Genomic DNA, 24597 nt, shown 5'->3' with positions numbered 1-24597 from the left:
TCTTGATCCTGCCAACCCTTACAGCTGTAGCATCTTAATGTATGCTCCTAAATTCCTTTGAGCATATATAACTATGTGTTCGGACACTTGGCTCTGAATTCTACAAAGAACTCATTGAAAGATGAAAAAATATAAGCAGTCAACATTAACTTGCTAAAAGTACTCCAAAAAAGAGCAGGATCCTCAGAAAAAGTGCCATAATGAGACCCTAATATTATTTCATTTTGTTCAAAAACATGTTGTGTTTCATAGGCAGCTTATGGTTTTTTTTTTTTTTCTGTTTCTAATTTGGTTTAACCCACCATGTGAGAATGGAAAGGCAGAAAATCCCCACCTAGCAGGGAAGGTCTTACAAGACTTCAAAGAGGAAGGTCTCTTTTTCAAATGGGATGGTGTCCCACCAAGCACAGTAGCACTTTTATTGTAGGTTAAAACTTAGGAAAACTTGGATTTCATTTGCCCATATTAACATTTTGCAAGTAGGGAGCAGAGAGAAGTGGGGCTAGATGAGACCCAGACATATCAAGTTCTTGCTTGAATACATTATCTGAGTATGGCCCAGTTCCATGTCCTCTCCAAATCCCCCTTCCAGTTTCCAAAGTCAAGATGAAGCCATTGGGAGCCAGAGCTGCCCGGCACCCTAGAGGGTCACAGTCTTTAAATGTAAGACTAACTACAGTGGATTGGAGAGTGAGAATACCGATGAATTAACTGCTTATTTCATATGACTACACATGGGAAGACAGAGAAAAATTATATAAGAAGGGAAGGAAAACATCCCAGGCTGAGGCCGTAAGTGACACCAACTTTTCTATCCCGTTACTTTGAATTGAACCCATAATTGCTTCCATTAGCTGAAACAGTTATTTTAATAATCCAAAACTGGCTTTTCTTGCCCTCAGCAGAAAAAAGAAAAATTTGTCGTTTGAGTAGCTAATTTTTTGGAACTGAAGCAGAGATCAGACTTCAATCCACTTTGTAAACTCAGGTAGAGCGTAAGTTCAACAGTGTGTGAAAGCTTGCTGCCAGAGCAAGCACATTATCTCATTTACTTTGGCTCCCAACAAATAGGGAGCTTAGTAAAGACAGAAGGAAGAATTTTGTGGTGGCAATTGACCCTCATCAATGAAATATGGAGCTCCCTCAAGTCCTGCTTTCAACCATCCAGTGCCACCCCTCTTGTGCTGCTTCTCTCAGTGGTTCACAGAGCAAGTCTGAGACAGCCCTGACTTTTAGAAAACCTTGCTGGTGCTACTGCAGCAGGGTCCTGGTGCCTGATAGCCTTGACAAAGCTGCTGAGTACCATGTGTAGTGCCTCAAACAAAGGTGAGAGGCCACTCCTTCTTTCCAGGGCAGCCCTTTGGAATCAGCAACTTGACAGCAAAAGTACCAGTTTATTGTGAAAGTGACCCTTTCCCCATCTCTGAGAGAAAACCCCCAAATACACAGAAGCAGGAATTTTTCAGCCAAAAGCCAAGCTGATAGCAATGGTCAGATTGCAAGCAGTGGCATTTGGCCACAAAAAAGGACTCTCCTTGCAGCTCACCTGTAGCCCACTACCCTTAGGACTCAAACTAGTTTGTTTCTTATATTTGTATTTCAGTGCTGTCTGTTGTGCTCTTTCACCCTAGATTTAAGAAAATATTCATGTTCAGATCATGACTGATTATGCATGGCTTGCTATTTTAGCAGGATTTAATATAACAAACTTTTGAAAGAAACTGAAAGACTCTCACTTATTCTTTCATATGTTTTAGGAAGACAATGATTTATTAATAAACACAGAATTACATTCTCTGAATTCAAGATGACAAGCCCTGGTACAAGTTTGCAGCTGGTCAGAGAACATCACTGCAACTGACTAATGTAAGATCCCTGTTGTTTTAAGAATAAACATGGCAATATTTAGAAAATTAATGGTGAATTAAAATACACTCCTCCAACACTCTTATGATAAACATGCTGTCTCCATGTGACCTCTTGCAATTCCTCTTTGCCCACTTTCTACGATTATAAAAGCCTGATCACAATTCCATTAAAATCAAGGGCAGATATTTCAGTGCTCTTTGCACAGGATGAGACCCTTAATATATTTCAGTAGCGATATTTTTCACTCCACAGAAGTTTTTTTGACTATACATATGTTCCATTCTGACTTAATAGGTGTGTTTCAGACAGAATTACTTGGATTTGAATATGGCCATTCTGAGGGAAAGAACTGTAAAATTCCCACCAAGAGTTGATCTTTGCCAACATTCGTCGATAACTGATATTAATAAATAGGAACTGGTAGGCTTTCTGAAGTAGCATTCAGAGCCTGGATAACATTTTAAAATGCTCTAAAGGGAGAACACATCCTGTCTGGCAAGCTGAGGTGTAAAATATGCTGCATGCAAACAGATGGCTGCACAAGCTTGCCTGAAATTGCAGAAGGAGAATCAGCCTTTCTTCTGTGGCTGCAAAAACCTGCCAAGAATGTCTTGTGCTGTGCAGGAGCTAATGCAGGGCTTGGTTGTGGAGTTTAAAAGTCACTAAGCAGGCAGCTGGGACAAACAGGAGACATGGTATACTAAACTGTGTCTTTTTCAAGGCTTTTTGCACTTGCATTTTCAATTTTTTTTCCTATGCTGCTGCTTTTAATACTTTTTTACTCCCTCTTGCCAGTATTAAAAGTTTTTGTTCCCTTTTTCTGTTTGTTTTTGAGAACCTGCTACCTGTAGTGTACACACGGAAGCCCTGTGCTGTGTATGGGAGTCTTGTGCACATGAGAAACTTTACTCACAGCTGTTTCATAACTGTGAATAAATTGACCATTGCTTTCTCAGAGCCTGTTTCAGCATCAAAGAGGAGCAGCTGAGCAATAGGGCCAAAGGCACTGCTTGCATTTACAAGTGCTTCAGAAAATACCCGTTAAATCATTCAGCAACAGTTTGTTTCAGCCTTGAAAGTAAGAAATGGCAATCTTGAAAACACAAAACCTCTTCTTGTATGGATCCCCGCTCCACCGTGTGCCTGAAGATGTGAAACCGAGGGTGTTCAAAGCAGCCGAGCAATGACTCACACGCCAGGTGCGGGACTTGGATTGAATCCGTCCTTGCCCTCCCTCTGCAGCTGGGGTGGCTCTCGGAAGCCCAGGGGGTTCCTTTTCAGTTCTCCACTTTCCCGAGGAGAAGCAACTTCTTCTCAGCTGCATGTTGCAGTTCTCTCTTGCAGAGGAAGTTTGAGGCTTATGTTGGAAGCCTGGAAGGTGCTGGTGCGCAAAGGAGTTTTCCTCTTGTATGGAACTGACTTTCGCTGTCACCCTTTTCCAACTTCCCTTGTTCCAGGGGCTGCCTGCAGCCAGGATAAGCTGTCTCCTAATAGCAAGCTTTATGCTAGAATGCTTTATTGTTTAATAGCACTAAGCTTTATGAGTGTGAATTGGGTCCCCAAAGCACACGGCAGCCTCCACTCTTAGCAGTCATGGTGAATAATAGGAGGATAAAGGCAGTTAATTGAGGGTAAATCCCCTCACACAGACAAAGAAAACAGATTTCTACTAAATAGCCAGCACACAAAGGGCAGTGAAAACTTCCCTAAGGTAAAACTTGACTCTTTTACTCTACCACAGAGCCAAAATAATTCCCAAGAAGCAAAGGGACTTGCGTTAAGTGTAGCTGAAATTTACGAGCTGGGCTGTCCTTCCCAGACTCCAAACAGACAGAGTCAGTCTTTAGGCCTTGCATTTAACGACTCCCACGTGCTTGGGAGCTAGAAATTTTCTTTGTTAAAAATGAAGTGTACTCCTCGTGGGTCAGCTTCTGAGTTGCTGATGCTCTGCTTGTTGAGTGTGTCAGCCAGGCCCTCAGGGCCACAGAGAAAAACACCTATTCTGGAGCTGTTAAGAAAATGAAAATAGGGTCAGAAACTAGGCACGGAGCAGCTGGATATTCTCCATATAAATAATTTTTATGTTCTATAGATGAAAGTTTTTTTCACAATTACAGGAACTGAAGTAGAACTGGATGTCTACCCCTTAAACCTTATAATCCCTTAAAACTTATTGCTGCTTCTAAAATAAATGCTGGGCTAAACCTCAGCCTAAGTCAGTGAAGAAAAGTTTATTGACCCCACTGAATCAAAGAAATAGAGCTTCAAACAGCTTATGGCACAAATTCTTGAGAGGAGCTGTTCTGGTTTTTCCTACAAATTTTGGGTGGTTAGCTAAAGGTCATCCATATTCAGATTTGGTTTTTAGAGGTAAAAAGTGGTTTTGGGTATTCCTATCTACTTCAGCTGGAAGGTTAGGGTTAGTTTTTTCTAAATATTCTGCTAGTAATTAGACACTCCAAGAAGTATCTTGTGAAAAAGAAACGATTTTTTAAAAAATTGTAGGTCAAAAAAATTTGGTCAAGATCATAGATCATGTCCATGGCCAAAAAAAGAATAGAAGACACCTGGAGGTAGGTAGAAAAAAAAAATCTCCTCAAATTTTATCAGCTAAAGGAACAAGATTGTGCTGTACAACCATTAAATACAGGAAGTCCACAGACACTATAAATTTGCACAGGTTTACCCAGGATGCTTCCCCGCAATCGTTTTGAACTCGTTTTCCCAGTTAGGTCTTCCATACAAGGTTTTCTGTTTCAGTCCTGTAATCACATCCTTCTCTTCTTCATGATGCACTACGAAGTGAGTGGCCTGTGGGAAAAGAAGCACAAAGGACAGTTAAATACAGCAGCATTGTGTTCTTGTTAAAAAATAATAATGAGGTCAATACTCATTGAATTGTTTCCCTGATGAGATTGTGGAATTTACGGTGTTTTGCAAGGAAAGCTAAGATTGATAAAATCCTGACCATCAGTGTCTACCCCTTCCTTCTCTCCACACTGGGTGACCTCAAGAGTTAAAGCTACGAAACATTGAACCCAGCAATTAATTGTGGGAGTTTTTTGCAATGAACTGGTTTAGTCTAAGAACTCCAAAATAGGGCTGCAAATTGAAAAAAACCCTTTCCTTTCAGATACAATAACACTACTTCCTTGACCATAATTAAGTCCTGCCAGTTTGTTCTCTGGGAGGTTTGATCCATATCAGCAGGTCTTGCCTGTGTAACTTCCAGGTAGACCAGCTAAGTCAAGTAAAGCCAGAAAGAGAAGATGTGGTTAAAGGCATAAATTCAGGCCTTGCAGAGTTCTGCAGCCCTTTTGTATGAGACAAAAAAAGTTACAGGTAACTTTATCCCTAAGGAAAAATTGTGGGACTTTTCTTCTTTGCTTTCTGCTTTTTTGATATTGCATATGTGATAGCTTCCTTGCTGCTCCCCCTCCCTGTCCCTAGCTGAGCTACAGCACTTTGGGCACATGGTGAATTTTGCAATGGTGAGAGAAAAGTGGTATAAAACATCACTAAAAGTAACAGAGTGAGAGCCTTTCCTGACTCAATCACACATTCTCAAGTGTCTGCTCCTCTGCGCGCCCACAGCAACTGGCCAGCACAGAACCAGACAGAGAACTCATGAGTCCTGAAACAAATATGCTGCTATTGCTCAAACTTTGTGCATTGGCTTCCCTGCTCCCTAAAGCTCTTAATTACATGCTTTAGGCAGCACCAACTGTTTTAGAGACATGTGCATGGGCAGCTGAGGTTGCTCCTGTGAACAAAGCCTGCCTCCCACAGAGCACAGCCAGAGTAAAGCAGAAAGGAAGTCAGTGCAAATGAACAGCGGATCCCACGTAACTTCTGATGGATAACACCTGTCTGCATTCAAAACTCTGAGAGCCAGATGGATGCCCAGGATAAAATATCATTTGAATAGTTATGAAAACAGATTTGCTAGCATTAACTCCAGTTTTATGGCAGTGATATCCTGCACCGTGTGGTTACCTGAGTTTCATCCCAGCCTGTAAGGTAGATGTTATAGCTCAGAAAGTCTGCGTTATTCCTCTCCTGCATTTGAGCCTCCAGAGATTGCAAGAGATCAGCAAACCATTCAAAGGCATGAGTGTCCCTGCAAAGCCAGTAAAAATAAATCTGGAAGAGACAAGAATAAACTGTCAGGGGACACAGGCACTTATGTTTCCCGGGTTTATGTATGCTGACAGAATGAGGATTATAGAGTTCTTGTAGAAAATGTTCTGAACACTTCAGTAGATGGATAGGATGGTATTGAAGCTACGCAGGAATTTTGATGCTGGGAGGGTTATAAAGCTGAATGACTGACTGCAAGAACAAGGAAATATCTTTCTATTTATCTTCATATTTTTAGTTTGCAACATTTCCCCACTTACCTCCTTGTAAAACGGTTTGTTAGGACATAAATAAATGATCTAGAAGTGAACTCGCTTTCTGTCTGCTGGCAGGCAAGATAAAGTAGGTAACAAAACCAGTTCTGTTCCCTGAATTTGACCATAACTGCAAAGTGTGACCCCACATCTCTGCACAGGGAGTTTCCAGGGGCAGGAGGGGAGAGGAGGATGCTTCCATTGCTCTTCCACTGATGAGAAGCCTTTCTCTCTGTGCTGGCAGAAGGAATGCAATATTTGCCCAGGCTGTATTAGCGCCTTGAACTTTGTGTTTCTCAAGTAGATGAACACTATTTCCACTGCAACTGGAAATCCCCAGGGCCACAGTCAGGATTAGCATGTGTAATTTGGCTTGTAGGCTATTTCTCCTTTCGTTATGTTTTTGCTTTAGATCCTCCTGCTTTCCTCCTGCTAACCTTGAGAGGCAAATGGACTCTTCTTTCTTTTAGGACTCATGCATGCCTGGAGCCAGATCACCTTTGCAGTGCCTGCTTTGATTTAGGCCCTTGGACCTTGAACAGCTGCAGGGGTTCTGGGAAAGAGGACACAATACCTTCTTGAGCTTTAGATTGGTGGCATCATGGCAGTATTTGTACCAGACAGACTTGAGAACAGATGCAAAGGGGGTGACTCCTATTCCAGCTCCAACCAGCATCACAGTTTCATAACTGAACACGTCCTCACTTGCTGTTCCAAAGGGGCCATCCACAGCTATCCTGGAATTGAAAGTATGCTTATTAAATCAATAGTGAATATTTATTAACACCATGTAAAATACCAGTAAAAAAGGGATTTGTCTGCTGCAATGCATATTTGGCCTGAATACTAGTCAGCAAAAGGAGAGGTGGAGTTGATAGAAAAAGCTGTAAAGAGGCAAAGAGTTGATAGAAAGAGCTGTAAAGACCCAAATCTGTGTCACCATTTAAGGTTTGTATCACTGGTGCTATCAAATTGGTTGAGCAAAATTTAAACTGTCATAGGTGTTTGTTGATTTTACCATGGAGACTCTTTGTACCTACTTGGGTAACTTCCATGCCTCCTGGAATTCTTGTTTATCACACCCACAGGCATTGAACAAGCCCTCTGTCCAGTCTCCTACGATACGGACATGAATGCTGAAGTAATCCTCTTCTGGAGCAGAAGTCAATGTAAATGGATGCCATTCCAGTTTAGACACTGCTGGACATTTGACAAAAATGTATTGTCCAACCTCCATCTTGAAGCCCTTTTTCATCATCTGGAGCTCAATTGTTTTGAAGGGATGAATGACCACCTACAGTGAGAAAGGCAAGGGGGAAAAAAGGGAAAAGAAAACGTCTGTTTTCACTAATCACTGGTGTATCTCACTGATGTATCTATATCCACCATCACTAACATCATCCTCTGCTATGAGAGCAAGGAAAGCTGGTAAAATTTTCTTCCTAGCAGAACTGAGAGGGAGGAACAGCACCTGACAGGCAGATGAAAGCCTGAAGAGAATGCTGATGTTTTGGCTGAAGTATTTTTTCACACCACACTTCAGTCACTCCAAAGGGAACAGGCCAGGCTGGCACATCTTGTAACACATCACCAGATCCATGTGTGCACACTGTTAATTCCAGCTGGACCTTACACATGGCACAGAGCACAGTGTTAATGGACCTGACTGTAAACATAGGGGCAAAAACATAGGGCTATCCCACAGATAGGCACACAGAAAGGTAGTACCACTGAAAATAGATGTTTTCTGGTTATAGTTGGGTGGGACCTTGGCTATTCTTTAGCCAAGAATAAATAGAAACAATATTATAGAAGCAAGACCAGTAATTCTGTCACTGTAATTTTTAATCCTAAAGTTTTATGCCAAAATTATTTTCATTTTTCAAAAGAGATTTGCAAGAGGGAGAATCAAGTCTCTCTGTCTGATAATTTAGGTATTAATAGTGGTGTGTAGGATTGTGAAGGAAATTTTCTGCCAACAGGGCACTAAATAGACACCACAGAAATATAGTGTAGAATATTTTTGGTAAAATTACCAAAAGCACACTAATATTTAGGAGCCTTCCAATGTGTCAGCACCATTACAGAGTGTGGTAGAGACATCTGATATCATCCTCCCAACACTGCCATGATTTGAACAGGGTGTGTCCTAGGATGGAGCACAGTGCCATGTGAGGAAATTACACTGGGAAAGGCCAGGATAGTTTTCATATGTCTGAAGTTAGTGCTGTGCTAATTTGGCTGTCAGAATTTCAGAACACACCATGGAGAATGGAAGCTCCACGTTAGATTTGGATGAGTAAAATAAACATCCTCTAACTCATTTTCAGGGGTCATTGGTTCTGGGCCTTAAATTAGTCTCAGGTCTGTGAAATTTCTGCATTGTGGAATTTTTCACCCAATACAAAGAAAATTCATTTCTTTCCTAAGATTCAGTCCTGTGCCTTAGCTAACTTCCTCCTCTTGCTCATTTTTAGAGGCTACTTTCAGATGTCAGAACATTCCTTTCACTGATAACTTTGTTGTGTAGGAACCTCTGGCTTTGCTGCACCCTTTGGGAAAGAAGGTGATGCTTTTCTTGGTGTTAAGTGTAGCATCAGCACTTACCTTTGTGATAACAACCTTCTGCTGTGACCTCCAAAACCGCACCAGCCGCTCACACAGGTACAGAAACATGGGACCTACCACCCACTTCCACGTCTGTAGGCAGAAGAGAATAAGTCAGGTGATGAAGATCATAGAATCAGGGAAAGGTTTGGGCTGGAAGGTATCTCAAAGATCATCTAGTTCCAACCCCCCCTGCTGTGGACAGGGACATCTTCTGCTAGACGACATGGCAACTTAGATCAAATCAAATCCTGGAAAATCTATAAGCAGAGGCGAAGCTCAAGTAATCCATGTTCTTTATTAATCAGATGAGGGAATCCTTAAGATACATGACACCGTCAAAATTCTGGTCAGAGAGGGAATTTCTTTCTCCATTGAGAGTTGCAGCTGGACTTTTAAGTTTCTACTAGAGTTACAGCAAGGTATTTTCCTGTAAACAATTTTGTCTCTATCTAAAAGTGAATGTAAATAAGTGAAATGTGGAGTAAAATTCTTAATTTATTATTGACTCAGGTCTGTATTACTGCAGTAAAAGATGTGGGTTTTGTTAACAGATCAGTCTGAAATGTGAAAGAAAAACCAACCTAGTTAGTCAATAAAAACTGAAGCTTCAATTTCACATTTCCAGGGTGTTATTTTCTGTTAATGATCATCAGTCCATTAATAATGTTAAACTACTTATTATGAGAATTATAGAACTTTTAGATATCCCCAGAAGCAGTTTACTTTTTGGATAAGCATTTCTCAGATACCAATTGCTCTTTTGCTTTATCTGTTAATTGTGTTTATTTTACAGCACGCTGAAAGTGTGCTGTCCGTCTGGAGTCCATTTCTGGTTATAATCCATTGTGTCAAAATCTATTGCTACATGTAAAGAAAGCTGCCACTGAAGAGTGCTGAGGGTTACATGGCTGTTTTTCTCTGCAATTGCATGTATTATTTAAGAAAAAGAAGAGCAAACTGTAAACATTTTCAATTGGATTTACACTCAAGACAGCTGTTTTCTTACCATAGGAGGATTCCCTGAAAACTGGGGGATTGGGCAAGCCCCATTCTTCCCCCAGTGACTGAAGTTCTTGTAGCAAATCTCTGGGTTATGTTCAGCCAGACTTTCAGCTGTCTGTCCCCGTACAATACGACTGGAAAAAAAGTAAAGATCATTAAGGCAATGAAATTAAAATGAAAGTATCTGTTCCTTATTGTTATTCTATTTATGTACTACTCTGCTTATATGGAGTTGTCAGCTTCTGCAGTGCTACAGCTTTCATGCAGCTTTACCGCTTTAATCCACCCACAAAGTTACCATGAAAGAAATAAAAATGGGGAGGGAAGTTTGTGGGATAAAATCCTCATTTCAAGATTAGGCGAGGAACTGAGAGTTACATCCATTACCACTTTCAGGATGTGGTCACAATTAGAAAGCTTCAATCTTTTCTGAGTTATCCTGCCTTTTTCTTCAATTAAAAAAAAACCTCGACCAAAAAAAAAAACCAAACAAACACCAAACAAAACCACCAAAAACCAAAACCTGGAATGGACAAGTAATCAATTTCCTATTGACCACTGAAAAGATTTTTTCTGCTGTTTATTTCAGAAATTTGGAAATCCCTTTCCAACATACATTCTTCCTTTGGCCCTTCCTCTAATGCTGTGGAGCATCTTTTCAGGTGGTATGAATGAACACAGATGCTTTTGACACAAAGCAGCTATTGCAGCTATACCAGCTTGCATCAGCTGATTACCTGGCCTCTAAATTCTTACTTGGTTGGGGTTTTTTGGTTGGGTTTTTTTTTTTGGTTGTTGTTGTTTGTTTTCTTATAAAGAATCCTGACTGATCCAATACAGATTTATTTCCAGTGGCAGACCTGGTGCCGAGAGGTAGTTTCAGTTTCAAGGGTCTTGTTCACTATTTCCTGCCTCTCTCTGGAGTTCTGTCAACCTCAGGATCTTAGTAGAAGAATTCAGGTTACGATCTGCTGAATTTTCCCTAGAAACAGTCTGCTTCTGATCAGGCTGTTCAGTTTCATGCCAATATGGTTCTGTGATATCTTCTCCCCACGACTTCTCTTTCTGCTTTTCTAGCTCAGTTTCTGTGGACTAGACTACATTTCTGATATTTCAAAAAACCCCCCATGGTATCTAAGCCATATGCATACCTAGCTCCATGCGACAGATTTTTCAGATGACTATTAGAAAACCTCTGCATAGTGTTGAGAGATAACATATTGCTCATAAATATTACTAATGAACCTCTTCTTCATTAAATGTTTGATTAATATCCTGTCTGAAAAATAAAGGGAAGCAGTGAGACTGTCCCGGGGCATCACGAGTTGCAATTTGCAGGAATGTCAGCAGTTACAGTTCACTTCCCCACTAATGACAAGGGGCTCAGCTGAGCCGCCTCTGGGATGAGTTATGGGAACAGGAGGAGTCCATTTCCTCCACTGCCCACCCCATTGCTTAAGGGAAAGAGGCCCTGGGGGTTTTTTTGCCTTGCCCTATGGTCTGTTCAACGTTTGACAATGTCAGTACCCTGTACCAGAGAAAAGAAAAGCTTATTTCCCCTTATTAGTCAGTGTAGATGCTCTTTCTAGTACTGTAATTAAGCTCCCAGCAGTATAACATTATGATTACTTCTTCTTTGGCTGAAAGTTTTTCTTTAACTTAAAAACAGAGTGAACTGCACCTCTGTACTCTCTCTTTACATTTACTATGATTGGAAATTTGGTACATTTGTCTGCGACACAGCTCATGCACAAAAACCATCAGTGTTACGAAAGTGCTGTAACAGCTTATAACAGACAAGAATTATTGTACAGGCAAAAAATCAAATCAAATCAAAGATTGACTTTGGTTGGAAGGGACCTTAAAGATCATCCGGTTCCAGCCCCCCTGCCATGGGCAGGTACATCTTCCACTAGACCGGGATGCTCAGAGCCCCATGAAACTGGCCTTGAACACTACCAGGGATGGAGCATCCACAACTTCACTGGGCAACCTGTTCCAGTGCCTCATCACCCTCACAGTAAAGAATTTCTTCCTAATATCTGATCTAAACCTACTCTTAGTTTGAAGCCATTCCCCCCTGTTCCCTTGTAGATAGTCCCTCTCTATCTTTCTTGAATCTGCCCCTTTGATGCTATCAATAACCTTTGGCTCAGCTTTCTGTGTATACACAGATGTGTGTTTGTATAGATACAGATGTGTGAGAGCCTTCTCTCCCCTGAGACAAACCTGCATTTATGCCTCTTCCTAACATGTTACTTTGAGATTGTCAGGTCATACTCATTCCATGATACCCATCTTTGCACACCTGAGATGCCTTCCATGAGTGTAACAAGTTCATCTTATATTTCTCAGTGTATTTTCTCTGAACTCAAAATGTCATTATTGCCTTTAAGGCCAAATAAGTGAGATCACTGAGTTCACAGCCAGAAAGCATCCTTCCCTCTACAGATGAGAATATTCCTATGTTTATCTGCTTCCAAAGGATAGCTGAACTTCGCTGACAACCACTGCTGCTCAAACTCTTGCCTTTTCATTCCAGTACAATTAAAATGGTGGGAGTACAGTGAACATCAAAGTAAATGAAGTCAACTTTTATGAAATACATGCCCTTCACTGACCTCTAGGAAGAGCAATACTTGCTTTCTGATAGCATTGTGCAGTAACTACTGGCAAGTTTGGATATTGTGTCAGTAACTATACAATATTTGCTTCAGAAAACATGAACCTCTTGTTCTTTTCCTTCCACAGGTTTTGCTCAAACCCTCTCCTTGTTATGAAAATTGGAATGGACAAATATGATGGGGGTGATTCCGATCTGCCTTCTATTTTTGTTCTTCCTGTTTTATTCTCATTTCTGTCTTTCTTATGGCACTAATGGACTGAAAGGAAGTGGTTTTGAATAGCCATTTTTGCTGGGCATTTTTAAAGCACACTTTCTATTGCATGAAAAATTTCCTTTAAAATGGACAATGTAGTGTAATTATGAACTATTGCAATGTAGCTTGGATACTTGAGTCTTTTTCCTTTATTCATCTGGTCTTCGGTTTTATGAAGTGGATCTAAAGTTCACTTTTCTAAGTGTTTGTAGAGCTAAAACTGTTTCATTAGCCTTTTCAGCTCTTTCAGAAGAAGATATGGAATGAGGCAACAGCAGAAAAATTTGTTTGGCATTTGAAAGTTAGAAAACCTTACAAATGCCTATATCTAAGTGGAAACAGCTAAAAATCTATTCTTAAGTGCTGCTGATATTAGAATTTCATCCAAACCTGAAACATAAATCTATATTACTATAGTTTTCTAGACTCCATGTAGTTTTTATACTGAGATCCTCTTACACATATGTGTGTGATGCAATTCCTTTTAGGAGAGAAAGGTAAAGAAACAAATAGAAAGAGAAACCTTGGAAAAGAGCTTTACAATTAAGATATCAGAAGAAGTTGAGTGCCAGAGAACTTAGGTGTGTCAGAGTCACATAAAACCTCCTGCATGTGGACATCTTGTTGCACATATCAGTGAAAGCCTCTTGACTCTCAGAGCCTGTATTGGCCCATCACTCCCAGCAAAAACAATCACTGCTCAGTGACAGAAGTCCCTACACTCGTGTGCAGGGGGCTTTAAATAAAGATTCAGTAGTTATCAGATATTTAGTGATACATGCAAATACTTACCCAGCACCGTGGATGACGAGGCCAATAAAGAAGATGACAAAGAGATGGTGGGTGTACCAAAAGACTTCAAAATATGACCTCCGGATAGTTTTGGTGGATGAGGTGATGATGAGGATGAGAGCCAGTGTGATGACAACCCCAGTGATGCCAGCCAAGTACGTGAAAGCCACATATAGGCCCCCAATGGGGTTCTGTGAAATAATTGCACACGTTGGTCTAAGGAAGCGGTTGCACCAAAGCAGAGCCAGTTGAACCACCACTCACCAAATCCTTTACCTTGTTATAAATCTTTAAGTCATCTGATGCCAAAATCCCACTTCATTTTTGTTGCACTGCAGATTTACCTTTACTAAGGTAATTGGAAGTAGAGAGAAAGGGCTTTTCATGAATTAACACACCAAACATGGTTTCTTACTCTGCCATGGCTCAGCAGGACACATTTGGGGAAGATGAATACATTTGCACAGCTCTGGTGTTAAGAACTGGAGTCCTACATTCATATTTTGGGAGCTAAATGAAAACTCTCCATTTTCTCTGGTGTTGCACAGCAGTGGGATTCATAACTCATGCAGAGTTTGGATGCTCAGTGCTCTTCTGAGGAGTAAGGAAGTCCCTTCTTTTCTTTTTCCCCACTGACCAGAGCTTAAGCTGTCCAGCTTCAAAACTTTAGTCTTGATTTCTGTGCACCTTTCTGAGTGCCATGTCTGTCTAAGTCAGAACACTGTTTTACAAGGTATGTTTTTATATAATGTTTTAAAACTACTTTGCAATCCTCAGGTGAAAAAGTTTAAAGTACTACCAAAGTTCAGCAACTATGTGACTGGCAAATATAGAAGAATGGATTCTACAAGGTTTTTCTGCAAGATGCCCCAAACCCAAACCCAGAGGCACTCTGCTCAAATGGTCTAATATGACTCTTCAGAGTCTGATGTCACTTACCCCAATAGTTTGTCTAAAAAAGTTGACATAGCTTTCATTTGGTTTGTCTCCAAGGCCAGAAAGCACAGCTGCCAGAGTGCCTTTCTCTTCCACACGAGCTTGCACACTCCACTCGACGTTGAATAAGTGTGCAATGGTGTGAATTGCTAGGAGTGACAGGAAAGGAATAATCAGCACTGACCACAAGTACTTGGTGGTTTTGGGTAACATTTGAAACTTTGTCACATTTGTCAACTGCAGCTTAAGAGCTTTGCTGCTCTTGCCCTCTTCATCACAATTTCAAATCACTGATGTGTTTTACTATTAAAGTTTTGACACCTGACTTTTACAGTTTTTGGATGGTGGAGGGAAAGAAGTAAAGGGAAATTTCCAGCATATTTTTGTTCAACAAAGGCTTTCAACAATTCCAGCAGTAGTACCCTAACAAATGGGAAACTGAAGCATGGAATGGCTTAAATTACTTGTCATGATCATTCTCATCCAGGACTGCTGTAGAAGAGCTGAGAAGTGAATCTGGATTTCTTTGGGGTCACATTTGTTCGTGCTGCTTTGTTTCGCAGTTTTGCTAACAATCATTTGTAATATTCTTGCTGAGCTGAATGCATCCAAAAATCTAAACCATCTGAGGGGTTCACACTAATTCCACTACAAGTTTTTGCAGGGTAAAGCTGTACAGTGCTTTTCAAAATTTGAACCACCTTCTATAAGCAGATACTTACCTTCAAAACAGGTCCAAGTTTTTTATATCCCTTTTTAAAAATAATTTCTATTATTTGTTTCAGACATGCCAGATAAGAAATAAGTCTAAACAAGAATTAAATCCAGGGTATCTGGTTCTCAGGGCACTGCTAAACACCCTTTATTAAACTGTCATAAATGGTACTGACGGTTCAAAATAAAAGTATTTTTTCTGGTTTAATCTTTTGCTCTCTGCCAGTTGGCACATGTTTGGAAGCTGATTTAAGCCTTGGCACATGCTGACTCCTTTAATGAAATCAGGCTTCTTCCCATGTCCTTAATAACTTGAATCCCACCTGGATTCCATGTAAATACCAAAGAAAGCAATAAACAAAGAAACATTAGAGTACCAACCAGTGTGAAGGGCGATCATCCAGGCCACCATTTTGTGAAAGGTGAGGTTTCTGTCCAGCTGTCGTCTGATACGGGTGGAGCAGCACTTTGGGTTTGAAGAAAAAAGATATCTGAAGACTATTTGTGTTGTCTATGCACACTTTTTAAATGCAGGGACAAAAACAAAGGCACTGAGCACAACAATTGCTGGCATTGCTAGGAAAGATCTAGAATTCCTAAATATAGACATATAGGTATGGCTGTCTCCTGTCTTTCAGAAAACAGGAATTACATATGATGTTTTAATGTGTCCCACTGAAACAAAATATTTGATAATGAGAAAAAATTTAACATCCAGTAGGACAAAGGAATGCATTTTATCTGTTTTAAATTGCGCATTACATACAGAAGGAGGGATCACAGTCTGACATGTCAGAGTGACTGCTTTGGTAGCATCAGGCTCCTATTGTGGTTCACAATCTAGAAACAGGCTGCAAAGTTTGGGTGTAACTGTCTCAGGGAGCTCCCACCCCAAATGTGTTAGTCACCTATGGCGGTGATATGAAGGCATACCTTCCCCAAAATACAGGGTATATTTCCCAGGCATTCACTTACAACTTGGTTTTGGTGTTACCCAAAAAGAAACAGCAAAAATCTCTGCAGATACAAACCAAAGAAATTGGTTCTCAAGAAAAACAGAATGATATTTTCATTACTAGTGATGAGAAGTTCCTAACAGGCCCCATCTGAATTGTGCTGCCATCACTGGGAGTTTTCCTAGGACTTTAAGTTCCTGTAAAGCTGCTGTTTGCTGTCTCCACACAGTAGAAGGCATGACTGTCATGTGTTGTATGTTTGCATTGCGTTTCCTGAGTGGATAAGGGAAGAAAACACTGTGCAAACTACCACAAATATTTCCTCAGAAGAGGCAAACACTCTGGGGCTGCCACAATGACTTCAGACCACAACAACAACCAGGAGAAATTGGGCCTTTTTGTATCACATCTATTGAGAGACAGTAAAAAAGATTGTAGAATAAAATGTAGCACAGTGAGGCAGTGCTTGACTCCCTGGCAAAAGCCACTTTGATCTGTGTAAGAAGCGGAGGCCAAGCAATGGCAGAGGGCTCCTGCTGCCTTCAGTCGTGAGGCTCATTAACAACAGTGATAAATACAGCAGTGATGGGCACACAAAGACAGCGTAGCTATTCTTTCAATTAAAACCAAATAACTTTGTAACATATGATTTCTGGGTGGCAGGATGGAGAGCGCAAGATTTTTCAGTACATTCCTGTTGAACAGTGTTTGAACACTTCTTTCCTCTTCTTGACCCCAATGACAATGTTGGGAAGGTCACCACTCTTCCAATAAGTTATTTGACATTTAAATGATCTTTCTTATAGACCCTCACAGCTGTTACCTTCAGAACACAGCTAATTAGAGACAACAGCACAACAAGCACAAGCACCTGTGCCCCTGTGCTAAGGCCACCACCGTGCTACGGCTGCCAGTGGCTCACTGGACTGTGTGTGTTTTGCTTAAGACCTAAAATTACATCCTTCCTGAGGTGTAGCTTTACTGCAGAAAAGCAACTGAAGCTAAACAAACACCAGAGTCCTGTTTTATGCCACTCCCTGCCCTCCTTGCTCACCCTCAGAGCCCTTTGCTTCCTCACTCCCAGCTGTCAGCAGGAGAGTGTGCTGCCAGCAGGCAGCAGGAGTGGAACTGTGTCTCCCTGTCTGGGACTCACTTTGATGCTGGGTGTAGCCTGAGTGACTCTACCACTGTGCCCAAGGCAGAAGGACTGACTCTGTAGCTTGAATACCAAGAGGGACAGCTTCCCCAAGGTCTGGGTTAGAAAAGTTAAACTACAGATATTAGGAGAGAAGCAATCTACAAGTAGCATAAAGTCCCAGCTGGAGTACAATTCTCAACACCTCAAAACCAGGTTTTTAGCCTTCCAGTAATGTCTCCACATGTATCTTGAGCTCTTTCACCACTTTGACTTCAGAAGACCCTGCGAAATCTCAAAAATGCCTTGTATGATCAAGAACTCATAATTATTTTCCAGTTGCATTCATCCATAGCAACATTAATTCTTTCTAAATTTATGTTCATTATTGACTTCTGCAGCCAGAGGAGTCAGCTCTGAATTTTGGCTGATACTAGCTGCAGTATTCCTTAGGGCAGGGGAATAACAACTTTAACCCTACAGCTTTATTTACTATCCTTTTTCCTTTTACATACATGGAGGGTTTGGTTGTCTGCTTTTGTAGCATCCCAGGATCTGAAGGAGTATAGGAAAAGACTGAAAGCCTGACATGTAGTTCCAACTTTATATTTCTAAGTGTTATTCCTTAGAAAGCCTAGAGCACTGGCCTTGCTCCTAAATGTAATTTAAGAGTTTAATGTGGCAGGCACATCTCATTTATTCAGCCACACTCATTGTGAGGATGTATGTACTAGATGGAAGTGCAGCCTCTTTTGTCTCTGGTTATTTTCTTATTGCTTCATATCCCACTTTCTTCCCTTATGAAGGACACTTGAAACACTGCATCTATTTTATCACTTCCTCTTCTGGTCTGCTTTTTCAGCCCCCACAGGCTGTCTCATTTGCATTAAAGAGTTTATACTGGGTTTAGAGATGAAAAGCAACTTCTGGGAACTGGTTTTGTTGATCGTGTTTATGTTAAAGCGTCCCAAAAGAAAGGAGGAATCATTATACATTTGGAAAGGCAATTCATGAACTTGAGGAGAATATTGCTTTTTCACTGGACCATGGCCTGCATTGTCTGCATTATTTCTGCTGTAATAGCCAGAAATTTAGATTTTGGCAGTGTGATACAATCAGTACTATCATAGGAAGCCTCTCCAGCTGTCACTTAGATTCAGTTGTCCTTTTCTTAATGTCAGTTCCTCAGTGCTGTGTATACCCATCCGCATTTGGGAGCTAGAAAAAGTCAAAAGGCCTGTGAACTATTTCATCCTAGATAGAAATGCAATTCAGACAAGAAAGAATGTAATTTATGAGCCAACTGAAAAAATGTCCCATTTTGAAAGTCTATAAAAGGCTACATTTACCTTAAAACCTGAGCATGCAAAGACAGCAGACAGGTGTGGTGTCCAGTGAACATACATTACAAGGGACAGAGAGTTCTCAGTAAGACAAGTCCCCAGTACCACAAGAACCACTTCATGTTAGGGTGACCAAAATGGCTTCTCCCAGGATGCATTGATCTGTTACATTAATCTATCCCAGTTTGAATTCCCCTGTTGCCTGTCAGCCTCTACCCCCCTCGTCATTCCCCCAGAGTTCCCCATTGGACCCTGTTCCCTAGTCCGGCCTTTTCCTCGCCCCCAGATAAAACTGTGAGTTTTGGGATCATGTTGGTGTTTGCCTCCGCAGCCTTTGACAATGTAGCAGCAATAAATGCTCCTGGCAGAACGCACCCAAATGCCCTTCTGGACTCTTTGCTGCCGACTGCAGCACTGAACCCACCTGTGCATCTGTGGGAGCACGCGGAATCCCACGGAGCTGGGCCTGGACAGTATTAGACAGGGGCTAATATTTCCCTAAGTTGGTGTAGCATCAGTGACAAACAGGGTGGATGTGGGTGAGCACCAACAGCTGCTGCCAGCCAAAAGACAGACTTTGCATCCAGGGCAGGACCATGCCCAGGAGGCAGCAAAAAAGGGAGGACTCAAAGGAGACTAATTCAAAGCTGAACACTCAAAAGAGCTCTAGATACCCCATGGGCATTAGACCTCCATCTCGCTCACAGCTCCAGGCTTATCTGCTCCTTCTAAGAGGACATCCTCAAAATATGGTATATTTGGGGAAGTTGGACAAAGTTTCTCGGTATATTTGCAAGGCTGTTTAGGTTATTATCTTTCTAAATTTTGAAATTCTTTCTTCATCTTACCGCACTTGATCCTCTGAGGAAGGAGAGCAGGTTTCGACATACTGGCAGCAGAATCAGCATGCAATTGAAATTCAGGCAGGCTGCAGGGGCCCTTGCAAGAGCCAGAGCACGCTGTAATTAGAGAGATGCTGTTACTAAATGCATCACCTAAGACATTATTCAGGGCGTGGATGGGCACAGACTTCATTTATGTATTATATTGCAACTTGTAAAGAGTGTGAGATCTAGAGTTCACATTAACACCGTGAGTGTTCAATGGAACAATGCTCTGATCAAGTCAGAAACACACGTGCAGGCAGAACACACTCCTGCAGACAGACAGACACCTTCTGTTTTCGGTTTTGAAGTAATATGGTTGTATAAAAAGCTCTGGCAATCAACAGTCAAACACAGGTGCAAATCTAAGCCATTAGTAGGGTTTTGTGTCCCAAGGCTGTAAAGAAAGTCTGTGGTTTCAGTTTGGTGGGGTTATGGTAGATGGACAGCTTATAAGGGAAGTGGGTTAAGTTCTCTGTCGGTAAAGGAGTCTACAAAAATTCATTGCTTCAGCTTTCAGGAATCTGTTTCCTTGATATTGGTCTTTACACCCTGAATTATTTAAGATTTTTGAACTGTTTGAAATGAAGGAATAATGACCATATTAATCCGAAAGCAATGAAGAGAAGGAAAAATAATGTTTGCTCTCCTTGCATGGAGACCCTTTTAGGTTTTAGACCACAGCTGTTTGGGGTCTACTTATCCAAGCACAAGTCTCTGTGACTTGAAAGGCAACTGCACCATGATTGCAAAGGACAGGATTTGATCCACAGACCAGAAGCCATATGTAGAATGGGATTTCATGCTTTGTAGGATTAAACCACGGCTTTGCAAATCTTTGGCAAAATGCTGCGCTCTGTAATCTGAAGCTTAGGCTGATTTTTATGTCTGTGATCAGGATTTTAAAATATGTGAACAAGTTAATTTTCCCTGTCATTTGGTCATGACCCGTGGTAGCTTTGGAAGTAAGTTTGTAGTAGGACACATAATGCTGCATTAACCAGTTGGACTATATGGAGTAGCCCAGGATCCAGGATCACTTCACTACTTGACTACCACTCACATGCTTGATGAATATATGAATGATGATTGCTTTTCAGAGCCAATATCTTTATAAATTATTCATGCTCTGAAAAATAATTGTAAGGGAAAATGATTGCACAACAGTTCAATGGCAATATTTTATTCATATTTTGCTTAATAAAGCAGCCACAATTAATGCTTACTTTAATTATCAGGAGCATAATAGTTAAGTGAAAACATCTTTAGAATGAGATCTCTCTATTTTGTGCACCAGCTTTATGTTCAGAAACACTGGACATCTGTCTGCATTCAGTTTGCATGTGGCTTCTAACTCCTACATGAGCCTGCTGCTCCAGCCACTAGATCTAGTTTTGATCAACTAAAACTATTCAAAACTGCTGTGTGTCCTGTCTATGACAAAATAATAATGTACTTACGCCAAGGAGCACTCTGGTGTAGAAGAATTTTGGTGGGACATCATACACAAGATAGTACCACCAAAAGAGGAAGACATTCAAGCCCAGCCACACAAGCTGAAAGAGAATTGAACAGGAAGCTTACAGTTTGTTCTTAGGAATAATCCATCTGAATTTACACAGTTCAGGTAAGAGTCAGTAGTTCCCTGTGCTGCTGTTTGCATAGAGAGCTGTACTGCAGGATATAAAGTTTTCAGCAGGGGTGATAGAAATCTTTCGGGCGTAAATGGGCTCTGATATGTGAACACAGGGTACAGGAGTGGCAATAGAGCAAAATACAGCAATGTGCAGCTGAAATATTTTCATAGGTCAAGGAGTTTAGACATGGTGGTGTCAGGACTGTCATATTACAAGTGTTTAATTCTGTGAGTCCAATTAAACCTCCAAATACCACTGAAGGTTAGGGACTCTTCCAAATGGCAGCTCCACAGGCACATTAACCTATGTGAGAGGAGGACCTGGAAGCTGTGACAAAGAAGCTTGAGATCTAAATTTAGATGGGCTAAATTACACATAAGGCTGAATTCAAGAAGATAATTTTCTCACATTTAACACATCCTGTGGTGCAGGTTTTTTTAGGGAAAGAGTTTATTAACTCTTAGGCAGCTACAAGTCCATCTGGCCAAAAAGATCATAGCGAATCTGGATATTTGCCCTCCTGGAGCTGGTTGGCTGATTTCACATCCCATTTTGAAACAACTCTGTGTCATTGCACACTCAGTCTAAGTATACTAAGTGGTGCATGAAAACAGAGATAAAGTCTGAGAACAGGGAGATACCCCAGGAAATGTGACATTACAGTCCCTTGCCCCTCCTAACCCATACATTTTGCTAGTTCTTTAGCACAAATGACATCGGAAAAAAAACTTGGGATTATTTCAGAACTTTAAAATGTAACTAAATACTGGGAAATGAAGGGATTTCCATCAGGGTAAGGCAGTATTCAGGAAATCCCCCAGTCCTCATTAAAACACCAAGCTCATCTCAGGATTAAGTGCTTGAGGTACATCAGTAGAAATGGTGTCTTCCTGTTTCTGCCAAGCACTGGACAGCTCTGTGCCTGCTCATGTGCAGTAAAGATGTAGAGGCCAAAGCAGAACCCTTGGGTAAGGTTTCCAGTGATCTCTCCTTTTATCTGGTTTCTTTACCGGTATCTCAGTTAGTTTCCTTCCCTATTCCCTGACCTTGTTACAGCTTTGAGGTTCAAAAACCAAATTCCTTATTTGAACAAAATAAAGGCCTCTTACTTAATTATTTTAATATTTCAGTTCTGGTGGGGGGGAAAAAAAAAAAAGAAAAAGCCAGAATTCACCTCTTGGTAGTTTCAACTTCCTCAAGTCACTGAAGGTGACAGCAAACACTGTCACTCCCTTTCAAAGCACTGAAGTGCCACAGCTATGGGGTTATGTTCCTAAATTACGAGTTAATACACAAGTACACAGCAGCAGAAATAGTTATTGGACTAAAGATGCTCACATTTCAGTCACCACAAGCATGCAAATTCTATGCCTTCTTTTTCTTCCTCTCAATATTTACATCTACTAACAACACGCAGCCACGATACATGAACTGCTCTTACATTTTGGTGTTATGTTTTCAATACATATATATATATGCATATATGTATATAGGTATACCTATAGCCCTTGTATCACACTGTGAAGTGATAAAAAGAAAACACTAGAACATAAACTCAGTTTTCTCCAAGGAGGACTGCCCTGCTTACTCCGTAGCACTTGTAAATGCACCTGGGATTTTCCACACTTTTAAATCTTGCTCAGAGTTAATCTAACCTACTTTCACAGCCCCTCTATGAAAGCTGTAAACAAATTCCATTCAAATACTAGTTGTCTTAATGAAGGATTCATGAATCTCTGCTCTAAATTCTTGAATCTGACATTAATAAATATTTTATACCGTCAAGACACTTTGCTTTCAGTTACACACACTTTTGTTCATAAAAGTGCAAGAAGGGGTTTTAACTGCTTTCTCTCTTGAAGTGCATATAGTTAAGTGAGTTTTAAAGTTATTTGTTTCGTTTAACTAAAATATTTCTAACCAATCAAAGTTAATACATGATCATTTCTCAGTTAACAATGAAGCCTACAGCAACTGAAATACCAGAGAACTCCTTAAAAATTATTCCCTTGAAGCATTTCCCTGCACTTGCTGCCCCAGTTTCAGCGTAATCAGGTGCATCTCTCAGTGGCACAGTGAGAACTGCTTAGCACAGCTTTCTGCAGAACTTTTTACTATACACAAATCACAATAAAAATTGTACTTACAATGACAAAGATGGACAGTCCTTCATTCTCCACCCAGTTCCCCATGGCTGCCTGAGATGTGTGTGCACAACAGCCCCACTCTCTCTGGGACAGCCTCTACGTCTTCTCTCATGAGGAAGTGAGAGCAAAAAGTTGCAGCACCCTGTTTCCTTTCTCATTCGTTTAGGAAATAAGTTAACCATTTAATCATGACCCCCATTCTGTTTCAAATATGTTTCTACCATCTTTACATATAACATTTCATAACTCAAATACATATAAATTGTTGAAATAGATTTTTTCTTTGTGGTACAAAGGATAGAAAAAATTGTACAACCAGTCAGGTTTTCTGCTAAAAAATGTATTGCCACTTTATATAACTTTTAATGCTGAAGTGTAATGTAGAAAGCACAGAAGAGTTACCTCTGCCCAGACCTGTCTTTTTTTTAATCATCTCAGGACTGAGATGCAGTTCATGCTGATTTTTGAATTACTGGAAGAGAAATAATACTAGTGATTATTTATCAACAATGTCCATGGAAACTTCAAAGAGAAATCTAACATTCCTCTTTGTCTGGTACATTCAAACCTTGCTAATTCCTTTCTGCTCTGGCCAAAACTGAGAACGTGTCACTGGATAACCTATTTTTTCATGGTTTTGACTCTTGCAGAATCCCCTTTGGTTTCCATCCCAAACAGATCACAGAATTATAGAATGATAGAATGTTTTGGGTTGGAAAGGACTTTAAAAATCATCTACTTCCAACCCCCTGCCATGGGCAGGAAGGCCACCCGCTAGCTCAGGTTGCTCAGGGCCCCATCCAACCTGACCTTGGATGCTTTCAGGGATGGGGTAACATTTCCAGGGATGCTGGATATCACCAGAGGGTCTGGCCCCCATATTTTTGTTTGTGGAGGTAGCCTCTGGAAGTTAAATAGTTGGAATGGCTGGGGAAGGAAAGGAGGGGGGCAGTTCTGATTCGTGGATGTCCATTCTTGCAGTGAAGACCATCCCACTCTCCCTGCTGAGGACTGGCAGTGTTCTCACTGCCTTTTTCTTCTCCCTAGCTCAGGACAAGCAACTTGTGCCTTCCCTGGGGTGAGCCAGTGCAGCTCTGCCTTGCCTGGAAGCTCCTCAGGCACCATAGCCCCTGAAACATGAATTTTTTGGATCAGGAGGTTTCTGGCAGACCACAAATCCAGCAGGGGCTGATCTTGGATCAACAATTGCAAAGTCTGATGTCCTTTTAAGAGCCTGAACACAGACCATGAAACAGAGTATATTTCAGCTGCCCTCAGCCTAGCAATTACCAAATGCAG

General features: G+C 40.9%; 1 protein-coding gene across 1 annotated transcript; it reads right to left on the bottom strand.

Moving 5' to 3' along the window:
- Positions 1–1374: 1374 nt before the first annotated feature.
- LOC116440296 (cytochrome b-245 heavy chain) lies at positions 1375–23404 on the bottom strand. Its single transcript, XM_032100907.1, has 13 exons — positions 23299–23404; positions 20975–21070; positions 19479–19589; positions 15578–15662; positions 14486–14631; positions 13547–13737; positions 9880–10009; positions 8871–8963; positions 7304–7557; positions 6838–7000; positions 5866–6012; positions 4556–4680; positions 1375–3877 (listed from the first exon to the last, which is right to left on the bottom strand). Exons 1-13 carry the CDS (start codon positions 23341–23343, stop codon positions 3751–3753), a joined length of 1713 nt encoding a protein of 570 aa, XP_031956798.1. The 5' UTR covers positions 23344–23404; the 3' UTR covers positions 1375–3750.
- Between the last annotated feature and the right edge of the window lie 1193 nt (positions 23405–24597).

The sequence above is a fragment of the Corvus moneduloides genome, chromosome 2 (genome assembly GCF_009650955.1).
Source record: "Corvus moneduloides isolate bCorMon1 chromosome 2, bCorMon1.pri, whole genome shotgun sequence".
Taxonomy (NCBI): Eukaryota; Metazoa; Chordata; class Aves; order Passeriformes; family Corvidae; genus Corvus; species Corvus moneduloides.
The sequence above is the reverse complement of the archived record's forward strand: the minus strand, read 5'-3'. Positions and strand labels throughout refer to the sequence as shown.